The sequence below is a fragment of the Patagioenas fasciata genome, chromosome 1 (genome assembly GCF_037038585.1).
Source record: "Patagioenas fasciata isolate bPatFas1 chromosome 1, bPatFas1.hap1, whole genome shotgun sequence".
Lineage (NCBI taxonomy): Eukaryota > Metazoa > Chordata > Aves > Columbiformes > Columbidae > Patagioenas > Patagioenas fasciata.
This window is the reverse complement of record NC_092520.1, coordinates 155713090-155731244: the sequence shown is the minus strand read 5'-3', so window position 1 is coordinate 155731244 and position 18155 is coordinate 155713090. Positions and strand designations below refer to the sequence as shown.

The 18155-nt window shown below is 39.4% G+C and overlaps 1 protein-coding gene across 5 annotated transcripts; it reads left to right on the top strand.

Moving 5' to 3' along the window:
• Window positions 1-1794: 1794 nt before the first annotated feature.
• On the top strand, window positions 1795-18064 carry GLT8D2 (glycosyltransferase 8 domain containing 2). Of its 5 annotated transcripts, none has more exons than XM_071798585.1 (10): window positions 1795-2361; window positions 4370-4414; window positions 5835-5930; window positions 7165-7333; window positions 8847-8964; window positions 10956-11040; window positions 14076-14188; window positions 14897-15067; window positions 16693-16805; window positions 17627-17765. In XM_071798585.1, the coding sequence occupies exons 2-9, from the start codon at window positions 4396-4398 to the stop codon at window positions 16777-16779; spliced, it is 858 nt and encodes a 285-aa protein (XP_071654686.1). In that variant the 5' UTR covers window positions 1795-2361; window positions 4370-4395; the 3' UTR covers window positions 16780-16805; window positions 17627-17765. The 5 variants fall into 5 exon arrangements, with proteins under 5 accessions (XP_071654686.1, XP_065685515.1, XP_065685518.1 ...); XM_065829443.2 differs by having other exon boundaries at window positions 1822-2361; window positions 14897-15063; window positions 17627-18064; XM_065829446.2 differs by lacking the exon at window positions 4370-4414 and having other exon boundaries at window positions 1825-2361; window positions 14897-15063; window positions 17627-18064.
• Window positions 18065-18155: the final 91 nt, after the last annotated feature.

Below are 18155 nucleotides of genomic sequence, written 5' to 3'. Positions count from 1 at the left end.
CCGCCGGGGCGGGGGGAGGGAAGGGGGAGCGGCGGGTGGAGGGAAGGGGGAGCGGCGGGTGGCGGCGGCGCCACCGCGGGTCACGTCACGTGACGGTGGCGGGGAGGGCGTCCGTTACCGCTGTCGCCGGTTGTCTGTGGGCTGCTGGGCTGCTCCCCTTCGGTGGAAGGGCGCGGCCCGGAGCCGCAGTCACGGAGCAGCCTGTTGTTCCCGGCCAGGGCGGGGACTCGGAGGCCGCTGTCTCCGCGGCCCCAAGCGCACCCCTTGGGCAGCGCCGCGGCAGCTTCTGCCATAGGCACAACTTGGCCCATCGGGAGGCCCTGGTGTCGGCCTGGCAGGGGCAAGCTTGTCCGAATGGGGTCACCACCGCTGTGGTGTGTGTGGTGTTCAGCATAGGGCACCCAGCTCTTCAAACCCTCAGAAAGATGTAGGGGGTTATTAGCTTGCGAGTGGTAGGCGAGGTATTCTTCCTGCAAGGGACACATCTGAGAAAGAAATGAGTGGCTGTTCAAACACTGAAGGTTGAGGTTAGGAACGAGGTTTCAGTTCTACAGTTGGTGGATGATCTGAGTAAACTCGAAGATTTTGTTCTTTATGACCAGCTGCAATCTTGCCTCTGTTAGGGGGTGTTAAGTGAGAATATAAACACACAAGGCTGAGGGAAATCCAGAGAAGGTGTTGCTGGTAGTCCAGGGGTTGCTGTGAGGTGAAGCAGATGGACCCAACAGAATCATAGAATAGTTTGGGTTGGAAGGAACCTTCAAAGGTCATCCAGTCCAACTCCCCTGCCAAGAGCATGGACATCTTCAAATAGATCAGTTTGCTCAGGGCCCCATCCAGCCTGGCCTGGAATGTCTCCAGGGATGAGGCATCTACCACCTCTTTGGGCAACCTGCTCCAGCAGTCCCCCACCCCTACTGCAAAAAACTTAACCCTCACATCCAGCCTGAATATCCCCTACCCCAGTTTAAAACAATTAGCCCTTGTCCTATCGCAACAGGGCCAGCCAAAAAGTCTGTCCCCATCTCTCCTGCAGTGCCCCAGGCTCATACAGGTGTGTGCATCTTAGTTCTGTTCAGGCTGCGTATAGAAATGGAAGGAAGAGGAACAAAACGTGGCTGGGTTTTGATGAACACAGGCTAAATACAGCTTTAAAAAAAAGTACAGAAAAAGTAGTAATAGTTGTGGCCATCTGAATGAAACATATAACTGTATGTATAGATGTTAATTTATTTTTCCTTCAAGAGGCTCTGCATAAGATGGATTCCTGTACAAAATCAAACACAGATAATACAGTTTTGGCATCTTTAAGATGTACAGTTGAAAACTCACGTTTTCAGTTCCTGCAAATGGAACTATTAGCTTCATTTAAAATACTTAAGATTTTTAAAACCTGAACTGAATACTCCTCCTCCTAAGCTTTGCACTGCCTCATACTAAAAATAGGAAAAATAGCTTAGAATTGAATATTATTATTCTTCCTTCAGTACTCCTGAGAGTCTTGTGACAAAACAGTGTTTTATCCTATAGAAGGGAGGCTCCTAGAATGGAGGGAGAGAATTTCAATAAAAGAAGTTATGTAGAAATAAAACTGTAAAAGTATTCCAGGATCGCTTAGGAGACAGAGTACCAGCGTTTGCTGGTTACTTAGATTTAAGGTCCCTTTGAATCTAAACCAAAACTGCTGAAAGATTCTGCAGTTAGATTATTTGAGTCAAAATGTGTGTTCAGAGCTGGATTTTGCAAGTTTCCCTTAGCGTTTGACTAGCAAGAGCTCTGCAAACAGACACTGGAAAAACTTCAACTTTCAGTTTGAGTTTGGCATGTCATTTGGCTTTTGCACACTACTTATCTGTTCACATTTATTGTAAATAATGACTAGAAACCTATCCTGCAACCAGACTGTTGAAGTAACTTCTGGAAAGGTTTGTTTCCTTCTCTTTTCCCCACCCCCTTAAGACTTTTTGTCTTACGGGATTTGTTTGCAATCTGCTAGCTGAAGCTCTGAGGCAAGTTTGCCAGATCTGGGGCTGCATCGTCGTTCTGCACATCTGGAAGTGGTTTATGGGCTCTCATTCCTCCAGTGCAGTGTCTGGACTCTGTGCTATTCCTCAGCAGCAGAAAAAGAAAAGGAAACCAGCACAACTCCAAAGTAAACTCTGAAGACTTTGGAAAAGGAATCAAGTCTTGAAACCATTACTGTGCCCTCTAAGGCCCTTGCGTGGGGGACTTCAAAGGAGGATGGTGGTCAATGAAGCTTTGGCAAGAGTGCTTACAGCTGTGGGTTATCTAGGATCCAAGTGAATAGCTCTGCAGCTCTTCAGGAGAGAGGAGTCCCGAATACTGTGCTGCTTTGAGAAGGTAAAAAGACTAATTAAGCAGGAAATGTCTGAGTAGTAATGTCACTGATTCTGAGCTTTCCCTTTTGCAGCCCCTCATTTTGTTCCTAGATTTGGCAACTGAGTTAGGGACTGCCAGGTTCCAGGAACTAATGTCTACAATCAGAAAAGACTTGAGCAAATATTTACAGGGAAACATATATTCCTCTCTTTGCTTAAAAATCGGTGGGTAATCAATTTGATTTGCTGAGGCTTAGAAATGGTGTAGTTTTAGAACTCAAACTTGCACAAGAGTCTATCCAAGTTTGTATTTTAAAGTTTAAATTGTGGTTCAGTTTATGTTGATTTAATAATTTCTGAAGATACCATGAAGCTGTCCCTATCCAGCTTTCATCTTGCGGGGATTATTAGTATTGTTTGTCACCATCATTACAAATGTTAATTAAAAATAGTAGTCAGCTCTATGGAAATTAGTGGAAGATTGCGATTCCCTAAAGTGATGTTAGAAAGTTACTCCAAGAGGGGGTTCTGTTGCCTCTCTGCTTACCTAAACAAGTAGACTTTTTTTTAAATGGCTAAGAAGACTGTGCATAATGCATGATAGAAGGACTTTTTCAGCAGTGGGTTTTTTTCTGACTGATAAGCTTGATTTCCTCTCTATGTAAATTAATGCCATATGAAGAGAATGGGCTGCTGGAATGTACATAAGTACTGCAGATGTGAAAGGACTTTCTCTCAGAAATACTATCACTACGATGTAGTTATCTGTTGGGACCTAAATACATGTGAATATAAGTGGTTTGTAAACAAAGCCACATCTTAGTTTTATTTCTATTTTATTGTCATTTAATTTGTTAGTCAAAATCGAGACTAATTCAGGATGCTGCCTGAATTTGAGCGTTAACCAATGAGAGGTGTTCAGTTTTGTGACTCAGGTTTCAAGAATTCTTGCTGTTCCATCTGTCTTCTCAAGGAGCTGGAATACATTTCATTTTTATGTATGCATATAAACTGTCATGTTTCTTTACTAATGCTGTAATGTGTCCATATCTGTATGTATGGAAACAGGAAAAATGAGTTTCTGTTCTATATATGGCTACCACAGCATAAAGGCTAGATCATGTAATTGCATTTTCCCTTCCCCTGCTCTGCCCCAACTTCTAGTACTGTTTTTTTCTGTTTTGTTGAATTGTTTGTGTTTTGTTTGTTTGTGGGGATTGTTTTGCCTTTTTTTGTAATTGTTTCTGTTGTCTGGTGTTTCATGTTGTTGTTGGTTTGTTTGTTTTTCTTCATAAAGAGTACTCTTGAGTCCAGAATTCAAGTGAATTTTATTTTTCTCATAATCCTATGCTTTAAGGATTATGTTTCATCCTCAGGCATAAGATTGTGGCCACTCTTGGGTCTGGTTTAGAAGTACAATTTTAGGGAAAGCTACCTCATTTTCTTCAGCATCAGAAATAATGTGCTTAAATAAAAGCCACATTGCACAAAATCCCCCCTCACTGTTAATGGAAGGATACTGCTGTTAAAAAATATTTTCACTATTGCTCTGAAATTTTCTGAATCTGAAGACAATGCTTCTGTATGAGATTTCTATATGTTTGGGAACATAGCCCAGCAAGAGATTAGCATTTTGATTGTTACTATGTTTTATGTTGAAACTGTGATAAATGTAAATGTATTTACAAATTGTGTCAGTGAGCATTTTAATACTTCTTTAAAATATGTTACATGTGTTAAAAACCTTAGTTATTACTGATGTAGGTGATTGAATGGAATTTATTAAAATGCTGTTCTTTTCAATGTATTAGTAGCTTAAATTAGAAGATGTAATAGTTTTATCCCAGAATAGTAGTTATTTGTTCCAAAAAAGTTATTTACAAAGGTAGAGTTCAGTTTTACCAAGTCAACAGGAAAATTTGATGATGTAAAACCTTGTTCCCAAAATAACTAACAGGTATTCACTGCTGATATTAATGATTTCTCTCTCTCTTTAAAAAAAAAAAATTAAAATTTTTATTTTACCACAGGTGACAGTTCTCATCCAACAGGACACATGGCTCTTTTAAAGAAAAGTAAGGGAGATTAAAAACATTCAAAATATATGTTTTTAAAAAGAGAACAGAAATGTTAAATGCAATTTCTTATGCAACTGTTGCCACAGTTGCATGCAAATTTATAGTTGGAGTTTTGCTAAATTATGCTTAATTTTAAGTATACAAATAAGCCTTTTGCTGTTAAGTAAGTCAGATAAGTACTGCTGTAAATCCCATTAATTTAAAATTACTGCTTTACTGCATGAGACTGAAGGGTCTGGAATTTCCCACTGAGAGTGATGGTAGCTTCTGTTTTCATGTGAGTTTTGTCTAGAGCACTGAACCTGTATTTTTTACAGAACTTTGCACGTTAATACTGTTCATACTTGCAGTTGAGGGGTTCTCATCAGTTTTAAGGGTCAGTAACTAAAAACAGAGCAGTGTGTGCCTTCAGTTATGCAACCAAAATTTCTCTGAAGTCAATGGGCTGCTTCCTCATCTGGTTTAAATGAGTGCAGGTTTGGTGATGTATGTTACCAGCTTCAGTTTATTCTCATGCCCAGTTCTGGCCAGTTGTCCCTTTTGATTAAAATAGTTCAAAACTTTGTTCTCTTTGCTCTTTTGTACACCTTAAATACCATTTATGGTGGTGCAAAAGCAATGAAGTAGTCTGATAAAAACAACTCCCGTCATCAAAGTAACTATTGATGATGGTAATGTATTTCTTCCCTGCTGTACTCCGACCTGTCCTGGTACCTGCTCATGGTTTATGTTGAATAACTTAAACTTGTACAAGACAGTATTAGGAGCTACAAATCAGAATATACAGTAAGGTGTTCGCTGTTGCATGCTCTGTTTTGATTTTACTGATTAAAGTAACTGTTTCAAAATGGTTTTGTATTTTCAAATATTTTTGCACATTTCTGATTTCAGTGGCATGCTGGGTTTGTTTTTCTAGTATTTTTAGCGTTTTGCTCAAATACACTTTGAAGATCTGCATTTAAATTGAAAAAAAAATTCTACTGTGTTTGAAGTTTTATCAGGGAAGCGTGAGAGAAGGAAAGGGCTAGGTAAAAACAGTTAACTCATGAAGTCTTGTGGTGATAAATGGACAACAAACTAGCTAGGAGAAGAAAGTTTGAGGTTCCTAGTAAAATTCAGAAACCTGTGAATTTCTTAGTATGGCTAACCCATATGTATGGGGAGCTTAATGATTTAGTGAGCAAATTATCCATGAAAATCAGATAGTTGGAGATTATTGTAACAGAGGAGAGGTACTGTTATGTTTTTAACATAATATTTTTAGCTTGATGAAATAGCAATAGAAAGGAGAATTTGATAAACACAGGAAATATAGATAATGATATGTAATGGTTGCAACTTGGATTTCTTTTTTTTAAAGGTACTGGGACAATTAGCTATTATACTGATTGCTAACAAATTCTTTGTTTTGTTTCAGTTAACCAGATCTTACTGTTTCTTCTTGTCTTAACTGTTTGTGCCATTCTATATAACAAAGTTCACCAAGTGCCATCTGCATTAAAGAATGAAACAGGTAAATGACTTGCAGTTCTGTTTCATTTATATTCTTGTTTTATATTCCTTCTCTCTTCATTTCAACAGTGCTTTTGGTCTTACTGAATCCTGATTGTCCTGCAGTAGATGAGCTACTCGTGCTGTTGCATATGGTCTGAGATGTGGAAATTTTAACTTCTGAGTTATTTGAATAAAATAGTAGGAGATTGATAGTGATGACTCATATTTGTCATTCTGATTCAAATTGTTATCCAGATGTCACTAATATAGATGGGAGCTGGAGCACATCTTTATTTGTGCTGAACAGTGATGGAGTTGTCAAGTGATAATAAACTTTGATCAGAATTTGCCCCTTTGGGAATGCACTTGTCCTACCTTTTCATTTCAGATAGATCATCAAATCTTGACCTGCTGTACAGTATAAGTTTTTGCTAAAATGTCTATAGTGACAGAAAGCTGCTAGGGTTGATACAGCTGAACTGGCATTAAATGTTTGTAGTAGTAGCTTATTCGCTGTTCCTGAGATAAACAAACTCTGTCTTGGTATAAACAATTTTTTTCAGTTTATTTTTGTTTGGGCTGTAATAAGTTTAATGGTTGTGTGTTAACCAGTCTAAGTATATCCCTGTAAGTTCTATAAGTTAATCAGTGCTAGGAGTAAAAATCTTACTTAGCAGTAATGTGAACTGATTCAGTGTTGTTTAGACTTTTCTTTTTGACATTAGCAACTTCCTGCTAGTACAAAATTTTGCACTCTTCCTTTCTAGCCTGCTTCCCAAAGAAGTGAAGCTCATGGAATTGCACCATTTCTTCCCCTTACCTCCTTCCTTTGACAATTTTGGAACCTATTGTTCAATTTGTTCTAAATATAACTGAGAAGTAGAAGTCTCAAAGGTATTCAAACTTCTCCAGGTTTCATGTGAATAAGCAGCTACAAGGAGGACAGGCTGAATTGTGCCCCTGCTGAGTAGAAGATGCCGAGAACTCTGTTATATATTCTCTTTGGAGGCATCCAACAGTCCAGTCAACCTGCATGTAGTTCTGGATTAGCGACAGCTCGTGCTGTGTTCTTGCCAGATATGGATGTATGTAGGATGTGGTAAGGAAATGGGGTGATTATGGTATGATTCCACTGCTTATGGAACTACATACTCATTCCTGTGACCCAGATCTGATATAAAAAGATTCTTAATTTTCTTGTTGTAATGCATAGTTTTGTTTCTTGTTGTAATGCATAGTTTTGTTTCTTGTAGTTGATTTGGAGAGTCCTGAGGAAATAGAAGAAGAAATCCCAGTTGTAATCTGCGCTGCTGCAGGCAGAATGGGTGCAACTGTAGCAGCAATCAGTAGCATCTACAGCAACACAGAGGCTGATGTTTTGTTCTACATAGTTGGGCTGAAGACTACCATCCCGCATATTCGGTATATACCAGCCTTATATTGTTTCATGCTGGATTTAGGACCAGGTTGTTGTGCTCCTTAGCTTGGGCGAAGACTTTTCAGGGGAGTGTTTCTCCCTTTTATTGAGGTAGTGCTATCAGTAACAGTCCCCAGGATTCTCCACGTGTAGCAAAAAGGACCGTTTTGCCCTACGCAAGGCACTGACTCATGTAAAGGGGTGTGAAATAGCCAGACCATGCCCATACCTGTGCCTATCTGCCTTTTGTAGATTGGCTGCAGAAGTGTCTCTGGTAAGGTAAGTATACACATGCTTACTTGGCACAGTCCCACTTTGTGGCTCTGCACTTAGAAAAGCTTGCTGTTTAATTTCAAGTAAGGAGGTGTATTAAAGGTTACAAATAGGAGCCCAAATGTTGTCTAAAAGAGGGTGAAGGTGTGAACCAAAATTAAAGCAGATTTCTTAGCAGTTCTCACCTCTGGCTACTGCACTTCTGTAGCCTGTGTACCCACAATTTGTGTCAAAGTGAAAAAGATGTAATGAGTGGGGTTCCACAGGGAGCTTTTCTAATCCAGTTCATGAGTAACCTAGATAATAGAATGGAGAATGTTCTTTATGTGTCTGCAATTGGCATGACGCTGAAAAGGACAGCAGATACATTGAGGAATAGTACAAGACAAACTGATCATGATGAACTTGAAAAATGTACTGTAAAATGTGATGAAATTTAGATCGGAGTAGCTGATTGTACTGGCTCAGGATAAAGCAGGAGATTGGTAGCAGTCATTTGGAAAATTGCAGAATTATGACTGATCACTGACCACACCAGTTAAAGAAAAAGAGCAAGCATGTGTCATGGTGGCTATACGTGTTGACATATATGACTACAGGAGATATGAGGAAACTTTTTCTGATCTTCCTGATGTTACTAATGCATCAGAAAAAGTGTGTTTAGTTTTAGGTGTCTTCAAGAAGGACTTAGAAGAGAAGTCCGTGAAGAACAATAAGCAATGGTGTCAAGAAATCTGACAAAATAATGAAAAAAAATTAGTTTAAAGAAAGTGTAGCTGGGATGTGATGTGGCAGTCATCTTGAAGGATGCAAGACTGTGAAAGGGAGAAAACTAACCTCTGCTTTAAAGGCACAGTAGATAGGATAATAAAATATGGTCTTTAACTATAACAAGAAAGCCTAGAAAAATAGCATTTAGTACTAGCAATTGTGAAACATGAGTTGTTTGGGCAACATGTGGAGTCTTTGGTTTTGGCATTGGTGTGGGGGGGGTTTGCTTTGATTTTTTTGGGTGTTGTTTTTTGCTTTCTTGATTGGTTGGGTTTTTTGTGTGTTTCTTTTTTGAAGAACAGGTTAAACAAATGTCTGTGTGCAAAAGCTGTTGACATAAGTGATTCTGTCTTGGGAGAGAATAGATTAAGTGAGCTTCCAAGGTTTCTTTTCTCCTATGAGTCTGTGAACTTTAACACTGGAAGTACTTGCCACACACTCAATATTTCTTTTATTGCTTCTTTTTTATCACAGAAAATGGATTGAAAATTCCAAACTGAAAGAAATAAAATTTAAGGTTGTAGAATTCAACCCTATGGTACTAAAAGGAAAAATTAGACAAGATGCATCACGTCCTGAGCTACTGCAGCCTGTGAGTAAATGAACACCACGTAACAAATTGTCAGGGTTTTTAACGCTTGTTACCAGCTTTAAAATGTCCTAGACTTCTGTGCCATTGTACAGGGAGGTGTAAGCCAGAGCAGCCACATTGAGTTCAAATGGTAAGTCCTCACTCAAGAAGGAAAAGTGTACTATAACAAGCTCTTTGCAACTTACGTGTCTTGCTGAGACCTTGTTATTTGGTGGCATAAACTTGGTAACTTGAATGTGTCATATCTTTAAGAATATATCAACATATTATTAGAGGGAAGATCTAGTAGTGTTTTTTGTGCCTTCATGATGCTGAGTTGGCTGCATTCTCTTCATGTCCAAAGTGAATTCAGAGACTAATGACTAATCTAAATATTACTGTCTGTCAGTAAAGGCAAATCAGGTGTTAGAAATTATTAGGAAAGGACTATGGATCAAAATAGAGAACATAATTATACCACCATACAAATCCATGGTTTTCCTAAATCCAGAATACTATGTGCAATCTTCATCCCCTTATCTGAAAGAGATACAGCACCACCAGAAAATGTTCAGGTCTGTTCTCTGAGTCTTTGACATTTCTAATACATCGAAAAGATTTCATGAAAGGAATCAGTGGGTTGAAACTGTTCAGCCTGGAGATGTTACTTCTATCCTGAAAATAGTAGAGGTCTCCAGAACTGAGTGGCATGGAGGACTGGACAGGGGGTGGTTGCTCACTGTCTCTGGCAATGCAAGAACTAATGGCCATTAGATTAAATTAGTAGGAGTCACAGAACAAACAGGAAATGCTGCATGTTTTTCATGCAATGAGGAATAAACCTCTAGAATTCCTTGCTGTAAGTGCTTATGAAAATAAAAATTGACAGGGATTCAGTGAGGACTGATGTTTATATTTAGGCAGATCACAGCCGGTTCAGGAAATCCCTTGAGCTGAAAACAGCTGAAAGCTAGGAGAATACTTGGAGCAACTTTTCTGGATGCTTGCTGGATTCTTATTTTTCACTGAGCATCTGCTTAGGACCACGCTGAAAGCAGGTGTTGGGCAAAAATGTCTGAATCAGTATGTTTGGTTTTATATTCTCAGTCCCCTTTCCCTCTGCTGTGTTCTTTGTTGCGGCTATAGGTGTTGTTATCCCGCATCTGTGGCATCAGTCAAATCATTCCTTTAGAGTAGACACTATTAAAGTGGTTTTTATGATGTATGTTGTAAAAATGCATTAGGAAGGGCATTGCCAGCAGGTCCAGGAAGGTGATCCTTCCTCTTTACCCACCACTGGTGAGGCTCCATCTGGAGTGCTGTGTCCAGTTCTAAACTCCGCAGTATGAGAAAGATATGGGCTTACTGGGGCGAGTCAAGACAGGGCTGCAAAGGTGATTAAGGGACTGGAGTATCTTTTATACGAGGAGAAGTTGAGAGAATTGAGGTTGTTCAGCCTGGAGAAGAGAAGGCTTAGGAGGATCTTAGCAATGTGTTTAAATACTAGAGGGAATGGACAAAAGGCAACGGTCACAAAATAAAATACATAAAATTCTCTCTGGATGCAAGAAAAACGTGTGTTTTTTTTTTTTTAAATGGGGGGTGTGGTCAAACACCGGAGCAGGTTGCCCAGAGAAGCTGTTGAGTCTCCATCTCTGGACATACTCAAAACCCAGCTGGGCATGGTCCCTGGCAGCCTGCTTGGGTGGACCCTGCTTGAGAAGAGAGATTGGTACAAGATGATCTCAAGAGGCCCCTTCCAACCTAAACAATTCTGTGAAGAGGCAGCTGTTTTGGACTGCTTTGTTAGGGCCATAGTAAATAAAATAGGGATTAATAATGGGTTCAAGATACTAGTAAAGATACTGGTAAAGCTGGGAGGAAGCAAATGATTGCTGGCAAGTGCTCAATTAAGGGAGAAATTAGAAGTGATTGTTAATAGAGACAGAAACGTGAGACTACTACATTAAACAACTTTGCCATTTAGTCTTTTTTTTTTTTCTGTTTTATAGCTGAACTTCGTTCGATTTTATCTTCCTTTGCTTATCCAGAAACATGAGAAAGTAATATACTTGGATGATGATATCATTGTTCAAGGTAAGCTGTCATCCAAAAAGCAGTTTCTAGCAGAATTAAAATCAAAGTTATTGCAGCTTTTACAGTCATTTGGAAATATGAGTTATAGTGGAAATTGAGGCAACTGCTTAAGTGTTGCACTCAGGAAAACTACAAATAATCTGTTTATTTAAGGGAAAGTCTGAAAAACAACTTTGCTCCATATATCTTTTGAATAGTTGATCAAAATTCTATGTATGGGTTTAACTTTAATTGAATTTGGTCATTTGTTGAAAGATGGAGATTTCACTTACATGCTACAGTATTTATTGTTACGTATGTAACATGCACTTCCCTCTAGTATTTGAATTCCCACAGATATTACCAGTTCCTTATCCAGAATTGCCCTTCTTGAGAGCAAGAGGAATTTACTCAAATAAGAGGGTTAAAATTCCGTACAAAGAAATCTAATTAGAGGATCAATCACTCACCACCTGTGGTGGGCAGACTGATGGCTGGCTAGTTCCCAAGTAAAAACTGGCTAATGCCCCCAAAATCTCTTTTCCCTTCTATTGCTGAGCATGACGTTGTGTGGTCTGGAATCTCTCTTTGGTCAGCATGGGTCATCTGTCCGTTTGTGTCCCTGCCAACCTATTGTGCACCCCCCATTCTGTTCACTGGGCAGGGTTGAGCAGAGTGAAAAACAGAGAAGGCCTTGATGCTGTGCAAACACTATTCAGCAAAAGCCAGAACATTAGTGTCCTATCAGGACCTTTTTGGTCAAAAATATAAAGCCTAGCACCATACGAGCTGCTATGAAGAAAATTAACTATATCCTAGACAGGCCCAGTACACAGGGACAACAAAACCATTTTACCTATCCTTGTTAAACATTAAACATGTTCTGATGAAAATTTCCTTTGGAAAGGACTGATTATAATAAACTTTTTTTTTGCCTAAATTAATCTCTGCTGTAAGAACTTTAAGATCAGTGAATTTACATGTGAACAAGTATACTTTTATTCTCCAGTGCTTCTCTGCACCTTTCTATAGTTTTGTCCCTTTAGTGGCAGATTTCAGAACATCTGCACTTAAAGGGGCCACTGTTAGCTGCTTTCTAAAATATGATGAATCTGCTCTGCCTGTCTCATTTTAATTTGCAATGGACTTCGTGTAACAGTTCTTCAATATGTGTTTTTCCAGTTGTTATCTCTGCTTTTTAGTTTTGTTGTTTTGACTGTCATCAACAGATAACAGCAATATTTAGCTCTTTGAAAGATTCTTAATGTCTTCATTTACGCTCCAGTTTAAAGAGCACTTTAAGCTGAGCCCACCACTTCCCTTGCTATCCCTCCTTTTACCTGTGCATGCACTGACCAGGAACAGGATTACTTTCAGCCTTCATTAGTTCCCTGGTAGGGGTCAAGGTGGTGTGGCTAAGAAATGAGGGGAGGTAGGGCTTTCTCTTGCATTTGGGGTGTCAGCTTATGTCAGCTGATGGTGTTCCTGGAGCCACAGGCTCATGGTGCAGTTTCGCATTACAGCTCATGGCAGGCCGTTGCTGCTGGAAGTGGCCTCTCCTGTCCCCAGGCACCTCCTGTTACTTGTGTCATATCGACAGTTGTGCAGCTGCAGAATAAGCTGATTCAGCTGGTTGACCTGGCAGAAAACTAATGCTGCAAAAAAAGGACCCAAACTTTTTTTTTTTAAAATTTCTTTTCTCTCTCTCACTTCAGCCAGCCTAACTTGCTCAGCCTTGAGCCACACAATCATAGGGCCCACAAGAGGGAAATAAAGATGGATGTGTGGGAGCGAGGGGGAGGGCAGGAGCCTGTTCTGGCAGCTGCTCCCCGTGTCTTAGTTCTAATGTAAGACTGTGCTCTCTGTCAGATGTCTTTGCACTGGGGATGAGACTTCTGGCAGGGTAAGGAGTGAATGGGGTTTTGGGGATTTAGCTTTGGGATCATTTATTTGTTGTGCCTTGTTTTCTGCAAAGTAGTAAGAATGAAACAATACTGAACATTGGGTGTCAGACCAGAATAGTTTGATTTTTTTTTTTTTTTTTTTTTTGGTCTGCTTTTCTCTTGAAAAGCAGAAACTATTTCAAATTGGGAGAAAATACCTAGTAAGACATGTTCATCTTCAACGATTAAGTGTCCCATTAATTCAAATTCTATTTCTTGGTGGGACCTGAATCCTAACCCAGGTTTTCCAACCAGCTGATGAGTTCAGACAAATAAATAATATCTGCTTATTTCCGAAATAGCAGTTCCACTGTGGAGAATGTTTTCCCTTATTAGTCTTTTAATGAGCTCACCTCAGGCTATTGGGCTGTATGTGGCCTTCCAAGATAATTCAGCTTGTGACTGGCCCTGTGCCCAGTAGCAAAACTGGTGGCTATAGGAGGGGGCTTTTGATGCAGACACACTCAATCACTGTGACCACGCTGTGTTTTCCACTTGCCCCGAAGCTGTTCTGGTACATCCCGGGTACCTGCTGGTCAGATGATGAGTGAGATACCACGCGTTATGTTATTTCCCTCCACCGGGAAGCAGTTGGGTGGTCTGTGAAGCCAGCAGGAATGGTCAAGGGTGACAGGCACATTTCGTCTGGCCAGTGCTGGGAATCCAGGTATCTTACTAGGAGGTATAAACACAGTAACACCAGGAAAAACCTGGTCTGTGCAGGAGATTAAAGTGGCACTTTTGTGGGACTTGAGGCTCAGAAAAATTGCCTGTGCCCTCCCCCTCCAAAGGCAAGCTCTATGAATGCCAAACTCTGTAACCAGGCTTCTGGAAAGTGTAGTTAGCTTCTGCTATAGCTGATTTTGGACATTCAGAACAGAATATGGATGTATTGAATGCTGATGATAATCTCTAAAGACAGGCCTTAGACATCCAGGTACAGGACTCAAATTTGAAAATTGTACCATATTACAAGATTCAGCCTTCATTAATATCCAGGCTATCCCCTAGAATTGGTGTGTTTGTAATTAATGTATGAGCATAGAAGTTAGCCTTTCAACTCTGTAGCACTAAAGTAGGTTTCTTCTTATGCTTTTGACCTTCTGTAACCAGGTGACATCCAGGAACTCTACGATACTAAGTTAGCTCCTGGACATGCTGCAGCTTTTTCAGATGATTGTGATTTACCTTCTACCCATGAAATGGTTAGAAGTGTAGGGATGCAGGTAAGATGCAATTTTGGAATTCAAATCAGGAATGTGTTTACCCACAAATGTAAGATGACTTTTTAATTTTGGGGAAAATGTATAGGGGTTTTTCTGATAGTTTTAAAATAGTTTTATGGGTAATTAAGAATTTTTTTTTTTAGTAACTCTGTAATGGTATAGCATTATGCAGAGTTGTTTCCTGTAATAATTTAAATCTCCATTGCTCTTTGGATCCTACTAAACTATGTTTGGTATTCTGCTGTCAGTAGGTCATAAGCACTTAAAGGAACATCTAATCAAGACAGAATATATGATTTGTAGTAGTCAAAATAGGAACAAAACTCAGGAAAATAGTATTTGAAGGCTAATTCCTGAGCTGAGTTCCCCAGAATTGTCATTTAGTCCCTCTAGCTTTACAGCTGTGCAAGCATGATGCTGTATCATTTAGAGTAAGCTACAGAAAGACACGTGGTGAGGGAAGAGCCTTATCAAACTCCTATGAAACAATACTGTGGAAAAATTAATTTAGTTGGCAGAAATATCCTGCCTTTCAGCCTTGTGTCATATGGAAATCCAAACAGGTAACCATCATCTAGAAACTCAGCTTTGGGAGCACTGATCTAGTCTCCATGTGAGTGGTTGAGAGATGCATTTACACTTATCTTTATAGAGATTCATAGGGGATAAACATACTTTTTTTTAAAAAAAATTACTTTTATTTCTTAGAACACGTACATGGGATTCCTGGACTACAGAAAGCAAGCAATTAGAGATCTTGGCATCAGCCCCAGCACCTGCTCCTTTAATCCTGGAGTAATTGTTGCTAACATGACTGAATGGAAACATCAACGCATTACAAAGCAGTTGGAAAAGTGGATGCAAAGAAATGTAGAGTATGTGTAGAAATTGTGCTTTGCACTTTAATACTGAGTTTACATTTTAATTTTCCGTTTAAAAGCTCTTAAGTTTTTAACTCCAAGCATTCTTTCTTTGAGATCTCAAAAAGCAAGGTAACTCATGTTCCAGAATTTACATCTGCTTAAATCTGACCAATTGTGTACCAGGAAATGGCCATTGGAATTTTAGTCTTGCGTTTGATCACAAACCACGCTTAATCCTTAGGGACACTAAGAACACGTGGTTCTTGGTTTGGGTGACCAACCTCAGCTGGGGTCAAGCCACTTAAGATATTCCCTTCCTGAGGTTGGCTTAAAGAAGGGTGAATGTTTCCTTGTTTGTGTGGAGTTGCTCCTGTTGCAATGTTAGCCAAACTTTAACTGGACACCATATTTCTTTAATACCAATCGAAAACACTTCTTTCTCTATAGATGAACAAAATTTGACATGAAAGATATCTTTTTGGCATTGGCCATGAATAAGTCATGACACAGTGAAACAATCGCTTTTCTCTTTTTGATGTTAGTTCACTGTTAACCTGTATTTGCAAACTTGACATTTACTTTCTTTCTCTGCAGAGAACTGAATTTAAATTGAGTTAAGGCTTAATTGAAACTGAAAAGCTTGTGCTGTTGGACTGTGTCCATGACTTGTTAGTTTCATAAATAAGCAGAGACACAAGTGACACCTGTGAAGGAATGAAAAGCCAAATGGTGCTTTTTCTTACTCTGCTTATGTAACATACCCTGACAAGTTATTGCTGTGCTTTTTAACAGTTTGGAAAAACTCCATTAATCTTACTGCAAATTTTATCTATAAAGTTGATTTTATAAATTAGTAACACATTCATGTACCTTTTAGCTGGATTTTGAAATTAAGGTAAAAAAATTGCTTAGCAGTTGAAACTCCATTTTGCGGGGAGGTTATGATTTTGGTTTTGTTCTGTAGCCTCTGAGCATCTCCTGGTGCTTCCCAGATTTTCTCCTTGTTGGGTTGGCAGCAGCACAGTGTCCCACTGGTGGGGTGGCTTTGCCCATGTGCCACATGGCCAGCCTGGGCTCAAGCACTGTGGCCAGACATCTCCCTGCTACATCCTAGTGTCTCTCCTTACAGTGATTTGGCTTTATCTAGCCCTGGACTTATCACAAAAATAATAGGAAACTGATATCCTTTATATGTTAGTTTATACTAATCAGACTTTGACAAGTCTGATTTGAAGCTAATTTATGGGTCTAGAAGCTTGCGGTGGGGGGCAGGGAGGAAGAAGTAGAGAGGGAATGAAGCACGGGGAAATGTAAATTTTCTAAAGCCAGGCTGAAATATGTTTGATTCCTTTATATTAGCAGCTTTTTTTCTATTGTAAACTTTGTCAGCCTTGCAGACTATAGGCGTGTGTAGAGGGAACTGGCTTCATGTTGGGTCAGACTCCCACTTTGCTTGGTAGCAACAGGAATTGGAGTTGCAAATACAATCAATTAACAGCTTTAGGGAGGAGTATCCTGGAAGCTGGTCTGTTCAAAATTAGTTTGAATTTTGCAAGAATACTCCTGACTTTTGTACTAAAGACTCTCTGATTGAAGTTTTGAACATTTTCTGCATTTTCTCTGTTTGTTTTCCTTTTGCAGGGAAAACCTCTACAGCAGCACCCTTGGCGGAGGTGTGGCAACCTCTCCAATGCTGATTGTATTTCATGGAAAGTATTCCACTATTAATCCTATGTGGCACATAAGGCATCTTGGTAAGTTTAACTTCACACTGTTTGCAGCTGGAATGAAATAAAGTGAGAGGTTTGTTAAGATTCCAATACAGGATCTCGCATTGCTTTATCTCAATGCATAACTTCATACCTTAGACCCCTGCTTCCCCAACACTCATTAGTCCTGCTTTCTTCAGGGCAGGGCAGAATGTAGGGGTTCCCCATTACACAAATATCTTAAAGGGTAAGAAAACAAGATAGTTGCACCCCCACAAGAAAAACCCAAATCCTAAGAGTCATTAAATTGGACAAAAAAAAAAGAAAAGAAAAATATCAAGGACAAAGTTACATGTTTGAAGACCAGCTAACCTATAGTCATAAACTATGGAAAGAATATATGAAAGATCTGAATAGAGTCACAGAGGCTGAAAAATATCAAGATACTTCTAGTAAGCACAGTGGAAGAAGAAGGGATGCCTGGCAGCATTTGTGCAGTCAGCATTCTGGAGGATGTTGTTACCATTCACCTGGGAATGGTGAATTATCCTGGGAAAAAGGGAACGGCTTAGCTGGTATAGTAAAATGAATAGTAAAAGGATTTTTATTTTTTCAAGCCTGGCTATGCCAAGATGTTAAAAGCGTTAAGAGAGAGGAAACTTGCTGAGACTTTTTTCTGATTCTGCATCAGAGTGGCATGAAGCTGAAAAAAGCCAGTCTATCGTAGAACAAGTTGTCTGTGAACAGATAAAACCATACTAATGAGCCTCTTGAAAAACATAACTGAATTTCCCTCACTCTATAGTGCCTTCCGTTATTAAAAACTGCCTTTTTTTTTTTTTTTTTTTTTTAATGTACCCACACAGGCTGGAGTCCTGATACCCGTTACTCAGAGCATTTTCTTCAAGAAGCTAAATTACTTCATTGGAATGGGAGATACAAGCCTTGGGACTACCCCAGTGTTCACACTGATCTCTGGGAAAACTGGTTTATACCTGACCCTTCAGGGAGGTTCAAATTAACTCGTCCTGAGAGCTGATACTGAAAAATGCATGAATGGATACACTATGTTTTGTGGTATGCAATAGTTTGAGATGCAACATGTTGTATAATTAACTGATTTTAGAAAACTAAGTATTTTTAAAATATATGAGTAAATGACTGTAAGTTTTGTGTGCTTATGGCTGGAGAGGGAGGATGGAGTGACAGTTACACAGTTCAGATAACTTTGACTTTCATGTAAGTTGAGGAAACAAGTTTACTTGACAATGAAGTACTTTCATTAAACATTTACAGAGGTGCCAGACAGTGTGTTTTTATCCAAGTTCCTTATAAATAAGACTTTCATATCTAGTAGTAGAAAAATCCACACAGGAAATACCTGCAGTATTATTA